The sequence below is a fragment of the Rhinopithecus roxellana genome, chromosome 15, assembly GCF_007565055.1.
Source record: "Rhinopithecus roxellana isolate Shanxi Qingling chromosome 15, ASM756505v1, whole genome shotgun sequence".
NCBI lineage: Eukaryota > Metazoa > Chordata > Mammalia > Primates > Cercopithecidae > Rhinopithecus > Rhinopithecus roxellana.
In genome coordinates this window covers 4,136,379-4,144,489 of record NC_044563.1, presented here as the reverse complement: position 1 = coordinate 4,144,489, position 8,111 = coordinate 4,136,379, and the positions used below count along the sequence as shown (strand labels likewise).

Below are 8,111 nucleotides of genomic sequence, written 5' to 3'. Positions count from 1 at the left end.
AAATAAACTTCTGAGTAGTGTTTTCTGCACACACAAGAGGTCCCCAGGGGCACCAAAGAACGCATTTTCCACGTTTGTCCCTAAACGTTAATGCGTAAGTAACGTTTGTCACTAACAGGTGTGAGGTCACGTGATGTTCGGGCTGCGCCCTCCCCGGCCCGACCCTGCCCTGCACACAGGAGGGCCGCACCGCGCTTTGCAAACAGGCGGACTCTGCAGGGCCGCGACCGCCCTCACCGCAAGCAGCTGAGCCGCCGGCAGACTCTCTGGATACCCAAGACCGCACCTCCCACCAGGAAAAGAGACGATCCGCCGGGCGCAGGCGCAGAGGCCACGCCCGGCCGCTGCGCCGCCAGCCAGGGCGGAAACGGCTACGGCTTCGCTCGGGGCGCATGCGCCGTTCCCCAAGTTTTCGCGCGATAACAGTCGAAAAGGCGCCCGGGTCGACTTCCGGTAGGGGATCTGGCACCGGAGCGCAGGGCCGAGGGTGGAACGTTGGGCTGCTGAGCAAGCGGCGACACCTGGCCAGGGTCAGAGAGCCGAAGACAGCGGGCGCGCGGACGGGCAGGCCACAGCCCTGGCCCCCTGCAGGCCCCGCCATGGACCCGTTCCTGGTGCTGCTGCACTCGGTGTCGTCCAGCCTGTCGAGCAGCGAGCTGACCGAGCTCAAGTTCCTATGCCTCGGGCGCGTGGGCAAGCGCAAGCTGGAGCGCGTGCAGAGCGGCCTGGACCTCTTCTCCGTGCTGCTGGAGCAGAACGACCTGGATCCCGGGCACACCGACCTCCTGCGCGAGCTGCTCGCCTCCCTGCGGCGCCACGACCTGCTGCGGCGCCTCGACGACTTCGAGGCGGGGGTGGCGGCCGGGGCCGCGCCTGGGGAAGAAGGTGGGCTCCGGGTCGGGGTCGGGGTCGGGCCGAGGGAGCCAGGGCCTGGTCGTCCGAATGTAGGTGCTGCGAGGCTCCTCCCGTTGGCCTCCAGGCGCCTCCCCTTTGCCGGGTTTGATTTGCGTGGGTTTTGTCCGTACAGCCCTGGCTTTGCAGATAGGAGAGCCAAAAACGCAGAAAAGTTCACTTACTTAAGGTTGCAGGGCCTGGACACGCGCAGTTCTTTTTCTTCCACCCCATTCTGCCCAGGTAAATTAGAAAACTCACTGAAGAAAAGGTGAGGAGGAGTCAGAGAAGGTGCGGGGGAGGGGCAGAGGTTGGGTGAGCCTGCTCGCATCATTTCCCTTCTGTCTGGGAATACATCCAGGGAATGCCCTTCTCAGCTGTCTGAGAGTAACACTGTCATTCAGTAACTCTTACCCAGGGGCTTACAGTGTGCCGCTTACCCCTCTAACTGCCAAATACAATTTTCGCTGTAGCCCCGTGGCTGAGATACTGTTACCTGTCACTGTCCGCATTTTACAGAGGACAGGACTGTGGCTCACAGGTCAAGTGGCTTGCGGAAATGCGCAGCCGATAACTAACAGAGCTAGGCTTGAACCAAGCAGTCCGGCCTCCGGATGGGTGGTGGTAGCCCCTGCACTGCCACGCTGGTCCAGTTCATTGTGGAGTGGCTTCCTGTCCTGCTCTCGGTCACTCCCTCTCCACCCTCGCCTGTGGCTTGGGGCAGCTTCCGGGATAGAAATGAGAAACCCTGAGTACAGCGGTTTCTCAGCCCTACCTCCTTGTTCTCAGAGGCGGGAGAGGCTTGGGAGTGCACTGGGGACGCCTCTCAGAGGCTTTCAAACTGTGGCCTGGAGTCAACCGTTCAGTCACGAATCAGGGCATAAATGTGACACCATGGGTTTCACTCTATAAGAACTGGTGCCTGTTCAGGGCAGGATGGACAGAACAGCTCTCTGCCTGAAAACAGTCAAGTCCAGATTTTAAAAAAAGAAAGTGCTGAACAAGCAAAACAGGACGGGATTCATGGATATTTAATGTCTGGAAAAACACTGATAAATTGCATTTTAAAGGTGGTCCACGAAACATAGCTGACATTTGAGATGTGTGTGTGCTTGGTTTATGTCGTTATGTAGTTAACTGTGTGCTGGAAGAAGTACACCAGAACGTGAACAGTGGGTATAGGCAGGTTGGTAGTAGGTGATCTGCCTTCCTCCTTCCCAGAAGTTCAGCATGGCATTTAAGGGTGGACTTTGGCACTGCACTGTCAGGGTTTCAGAACATGGCTCTGCCATCATCTAGCTACACGATCTCAGGAATGTCCTTCAGCTTCCCTGTACCTCAGTTTCCTCATCTGTACAGTCATAACACAGTGCCCAGCCCACACGGCTGTCAGAGCTGCAGGAGCTGGTACACCTGCCAATGGTGTCTCAGAATTGCCAGGAGCGGTCCAAGCAGCACCCTGTCCTGCCTCTCCTTTCCTCTCTTCATGTTTCAGAAATGGCCTTTTATGGTCTTGTGACCAGCTCCCTGATCTCAGTGGTGATGTCAGCAGATGAGGAGTATGGTAGCCAGGGACTGAAGATTGGTGGTCAGTCGGGGCAGCTTTCAAAATAACAATTGGAGTGCCTACTAGTTTCCTGTGATTGCCGTAACAAATGATCACAAATCTGGTGGCCTAAAGCAATAGAAATCTACCCCCTCAGTCTGGAGGTCGGAAAGCTGAGCAAGCAGGGTGCCACAGACCCGCACACCCTCTGAATGCTGTTGGGGAGGGTCCTTCCATGTCTCTTCCACTTTGTGGTGGCTCCAGGCATTCTTTGACTTATGGCCGCCTCACTCCAGGCTCACACAGCCTTCCCTGTGTGTCTCCTACAAGGATGCCTGTCACTGGTGCATCCAGGTCATCCAGGATGATCTCCTCTCAAGACCCTCAGCTTACCTTTGCAAAGACCCTTTTTCCAAAGAAGTTAACCTTCATGGTTTTAGCAATTTCACATGAACATCCCTTGAGGTGACGTCATTCAACCTGCTATAGGGCAGGATGTGGGATCAACCCTATTTTCTTCCCTCCGACAACTCCCCACCCCCTCCCTCAGTGTCTCCTGCCCTCAGTAGGTAGCTCTACTGCAACTTCCTTTGGCACTTGAGTCTTCAGTGGGCCACACCTCCTAGGATAGCATTGGAGAGCAGGGGGTTTGCCTGAGGTGGAATCAGGCCACTCTTGGGCATTTGGTGACAGCCCCTCTGCTGCCAGGCGACTCTAGCCTCTACGGAGGAGCTTGTGTAGGTGCCTCTGTCCCCTGAGCACTCGGCGTCAGTGCTGAAAAGCGCTGGGGAGGATTGTGGGGTTGCTTGTCTCCAAACCCCCGGTAAACCGTTCTGTTCTTTGCTTCTCAGACCTGTGTGCAGCATTTAACGTCGTATGTGATAATGTGGGGAAAGAGTGGAGAAGGCTGGCTCGTCAGCTCAAAGTCTCAGACACCAAGATCGACAGCATCGAGGACAGATATCCCCGCAACCTGACAGAGCGCGTGCGGGAGTCCCTGAGAATCTGGAAGAACACAGAGAAGGAGAAGGCAACGGTGGCCTGCCTGGTGGCGGCTCTCAGGGCCTGCCAGATGAACCTGGTGGCCGACCTGGTACAAGAGGTTCAGCAGGCCCGAGACCTCCAGAACAGAAGCGGGGCCATGTCCCCGATGTCATGGAACTCAGACGCATCCACCTCCGAAGCATCCTGATGGGCCGCTGCTCTGCCCTGGTGGACCGCAGGCATCGGCGCAGCCTGGAGTTCGGTTCTCTCCAGGAAGGTAGCCCAGCACTGTGAAGACCCAGCAGGAAGCCAGGCTGAGTGAGCCACAGACCAGCTGCTTCTGAACTCAAGCTGCGTTTATTGATGCCTCTCCCGCACCAGGCCGGGCTTGGGCCCTGCACAGGTATTTCCATTTCTTCCTCACTATCACTCTGAGCAAGATCCTGTTGTCTCCACTAAACGAGCTCCTACGGGAGTAGCTGGAAAGTTGGAACCGTGTCCAGCACAGAAGGAATCTGTGCAGATGAGCAGTCTCACTGTTACTCCACAGCGGAGGAGACCAGCTCAGAGGCCCAGGAACCGGAGCGAAGCAGGGAGGTGTGGGAGAACTGGGATGTGAACCCCCGCCATCCGGCACCACAGCCCGTACTCATCCACTGTGTCATTCTGCTGCCCCCCCAGTTGGCAGCAAGGCTGTTTTGTCCTATTTCCTTGGAGGCCACTGCGGCAGACCTGGACACTAGGGTCAGGCGGGGTGGCGTGGTGGGGAGAGGCGTTGCTGGGGTCGGGGTGGGGAGACCTGTTTGGCCGTGGTCCAGCTCTTGGCCCCTGCGTGAGTTGAGTCTCCTCTCTGAGACTGCTAAGTAGGGACGGTGATGGTTGCCAGGACGAATTGAGATAATACCTATTTGGTGCTCATGAGTGATTGACACATAGCACTCTAAATCTTCCTTGTAAGGATTATGGGTCCTGCAATTCTACAGTTTCTTACTATTTTGTGTCAAAACTACTATCTTTCTGATAACAGAATTGTGAAGGCAGCGGGATCTTGCGTCTTTAAAAAGCAGTCCTCTTGTTTCTAAGGTAATCCCGTTAAAACACTTGACTTTACAACTTCCATATTACAAGGAATTTTCCATTCCTGTTGGTGATTCTTTCATTTTGGATGTGCTGGATATTCCCAGTACCGCCGGTTTCAGGATCCCTGTCAAGGGCTGCAGCCTGGGATGGGGCGGCTGGATTTCCTGACAACTCACTAGCTGCTCATGAGCAGGGTCTGCCCTTAGCGAATGGTGGTCTGCTAGAGTAGCTTTTGCCGCTTTTAGAATTTCCCTGCCCCACCAAGAGAATCAGAATCAAAGCCAAGTGGCTGTTCTCTTTCCCAGCTCACCAGCTGTGACGTGGGAAAGTCCAGCGTGCCGTGCTGTAGGTGGGATCTCAGCCAAGGCCGCAGGACGCTGTCCCCACTAAGCTGTGGACCCCGGCCTTTGAGCCCCTCCACACCGTCACCTGACACTTCCAGATGCCAGACACCTTGCTAGGAACAAAGGCCACAGCAGTGAATGGGACAGAAGTGGAGCCCCGCCCTGTTTGCCTCGGAAACCTAGCAGAAACAAGCTTTACCCCGTTCATCACTAGCTTGGGTGCCGCCGTGGAGCTGAGCTGGTTGCCATCCCAAAACGGCATGGCCTGACCTCCTACACACTGTGCACCCCCGACCCGGCACACGCCCGCTCTCAAGGCGCAGGTCAGGGCTGGTTCTGTAGAGAACAGACACGTCGCGCCTCACTGTCCTTAAGTGTGAGCAGCTTGGCTTTGGGGAAGAGATTTTCATGCGGTGAGTGGGAAAGTAATCTTTTTTTTTTTTTTTTTTTGAGATGGAGTCTCACTCTGTTGCCCAGGCTGGAGTACAGTGGCATAATCATGGCTCGCTGCGAACTCCGCTTCCCAGATTCAAAGGATTCTCCTGCCTCAGCCTCCCGAATAACTGGGATTACAGATGTTTACTACCACGCCTGGCTAATTTTTTGTAGTTTTAGTGGAGACAGGCTTTTACCATCTTGGCCCGGCTAGTCTCGATCCCCCGACATTAGGCGATCCACCCATCTCGGCCTCCCAAAGTGCTGGGATTACAGGTGTGAGCCATCGCACCCGGCCTGGGTTTCCATTCTCAGTAGTCCTGTCTGTCCTCCCTTCTGGGCCACCACTGTCCATGCCTAGGACAGGGGAGGTGGACCAGCCCCTGGCAGCAAAGCCACAGAGCATGGTGACATGCAGCAGACTTGCTCCCTGGGGAGAACTCAGCATGGACAAGAAACTGCTCCCAGAAGATGGGATTCAAAACCAGGTGGAAACACCCATTTGTTCAGCCAACCCATTAATCCATTCACCAAGCGGCTGCCATAACGGCGCTGGGCGCTGCACTGAGGCTACCGCAGAGCAAGACGGGCAGCTGTCCTCAGGACACAGAGTGTTCTTCCCAAAACCAAAGGGAGCAGTAGAGAACACACATCCGAGGGTACGGAAAACGCAAATGCTTCTCTGAGCACTGCAGGACAGATGACGGCGGCACGTATTTGATCGTGGCAGTTATTTTCTGGATGACAAGCTCTGTATACTTTTTGTACTTCCCACATTTTCGTTTCCTTTTCTTTCTTTTTTTTTTTTTTAATGAGATGGAGTTTTGCTCTTGTCACCCAGGCTGGAGTGCAACGGCGCGGTCTCGGCTCACTGCAACCTCCGCCTCCCGGGTTCAAGCTTCTCCTGTCTCAGCCTTCTGGAGTAGCTGGGATTACAGGCACCTGCCACTATGCCTGGCAAATTGTTGTACTTTTAGTAGAGACAGAGTTTCGCCATGTTGGCCAGGCTGGTCTCGAACTCCTGCTCTCAGGTGATCCACCTGCCTCGGCCTCCAAAAGTGCTGCGATTACAGGCGTGAACCACCATGCCTGGCCCCTTTCCACATTTTCTATGATTTTTTTTTTCTTTTTCTTTTTCTTTTAGAGATGGAGTCTCACTCTGTCGCCCAGGCTGGAGTACAGTGGTGTGATCTCAGCTCACAGCAAGCTCCACCTCCCAGATTCACGCCATTCTCCTGCCTTAGCCTCCCGAGTAACTGGGACTACAGGCACCCACCATTATTCTCGGCTAATTTTTTTGTGTTTTTAGTAGAGACGGGGTTTCAATGTGTTAGCCAGGATGGTCTCGATCTCCTGACCTCATGATCCACCCACCTCTGCCTCCTAAAGTGCTGGGATTACAGACATAAGCCACCACGACCCGCCAGTATTTTTCATTTTTAAAAAATTGTTTGCCAGATACAGTAGTAGGTGTAACCTGAACCATTTGATGGGGCGTGTTCCCGCAGAGCAGGGGAGAACATGGGTGTCAGTCCTGGCTCAGTCCCTTTGGCCCCCATCCCTCTAAAAGGGGCCCCTAGATAAATTTTAATTGCTTGCCAAAATCTGGGGCAACTTGCTTCTCAGCCTTCAAAAATAAGCAGTGAGGCTGGATGCAGTGGCTCAACTGTAATCCCAACACTTTGGATGGCCAAGGTGGGTGGATCACTTGCGGTTAGGAGTTCGAGACCAGCCTGGCCAACATGGTGAAACCCTGTCTCTACTACAAAAATTAGCCAGGCGTGGTGGCACGTGCCTGTAATCCCAGCTACCTGGGAGGCTGAGGCAGGAGAATCGCTTGAACCCGGGAGGCAAAAGCTGCAGTGAGCAGAGATCGTACTTTTGCACTCCAACCTGGGTGACAGAGCGAGACTCCATCTCAGAAAATAAAAATAAAAATAAGCAGTGAGATTTCACCCAGAACCCCAGAGGCCAAGGCCCCAGGTCATTCTGTTGCCTCACTGGCCCACAGAGCCCTTGAACCCAGCTTCTGCCTCTGGTCCTGAGATGTCGCCTCTCACCCCCCCGTCTCTGCAGCTGAGACGGGAGAGGCAGAGGCAGAGCGTTTGCCTGCCACTGACATGAAAGGCTGCTCCAAGGGGAAGGCATTCTGGATCTTCAGAACCTCTCCGGGACAGGACAGCACCACCCCCCCACCCTAAGTGGAGGCTGCTGTAGTTTTTGGACATGGATTTCTTAAAGCAACTTGAAAAACAAATTCCATGTTCTTTTTTTTTTTTTCTTTTACTATCAGGTAGAATTTGTGTTTCTGAAAAAGGTACACACAAATCTTGGACTTACTTGAAAACGAGGTAACAGCCACCTCTTACTCTCTGACTCCTTTTGCCCCTGAGAAAGAAGAGAGAAGACAAGTCCAAAAGTCTGTGCTTTGTGGAGGACTTCAGGGGAATTTGATCAAGCGTTTCCTGAAACAAAGGGTCGACCCTCTGGTCTTCAGGTTCCCGCAGCCTCCCAGCTTCCCGCCCTTCTGCCTTCTGTTACACAGTGCCCCCTCCACGCCACACTCACATTCGCTGCCAGAGTCTCACGGCCACCCCTCTCCAGGCCTCACTCCCTGGTGCTCCTGAGACCACACCCCTCACAAACTGTACTTGCTGAAGTCACAGGCTGCTGCAGCTTTTTTGTTCTGTCGGATCTCTAGGGCATCTGACACCTTCCGTGACCATTCTCTCCAGGAGCTCTTCTCCCCGCTCCCCGCTGTACTCCTCTCAGGCTCCCTCATGCTCTCCCCCAGCCCCAGCCTCACCGCTCCTCTAGGGAGCACAGCCCTT

The 8,111-nt window shown here is 54.6% G+C and overlaps 1 protein-coding gene across 1 annotated transcript; it reads left to right on the top strand.

Annotated features, from left to right (window-relative positions):
* Positions 1-247: 247 nt before the first annotated feature.
* Positions 248-4,548, top strand: FADD (Fas associated via death domain). The gene is made up of 2 exons (XM_010382104.2): positions 248-885; positions 3,289-4,548. Exons 1-2 carry the CDS (start codon positions 393-395, stop codon positions 3,627-3,629), a joined length of 834 nt encoding a protein of 277 aa, XP_010380406.1. The 5' UTR covers positions 248-392; the 3' UTR covers positions 3,630-4,548.
* Positions 4,549-8,111: the final 3,563 nt, after the last annotated feature.

Excerpts from the sequence above, each read along its gene's own strand:
- FADD (XM_010382104.2), top strand. The coding sequence starts at position 393 with ATGCGCCGTTCCCCAAGTTTTCGCGCGATAACAGTCGAAAAGGCGCCC. Across the intron at positions 886-3,288 it reads GGCCGCGCCTGGGGAAGAAG|ACCTGTGTGCAGCATTTAAC; the intron begins GTGGGCTCCGGG and ends TTTGCTTCTCAG.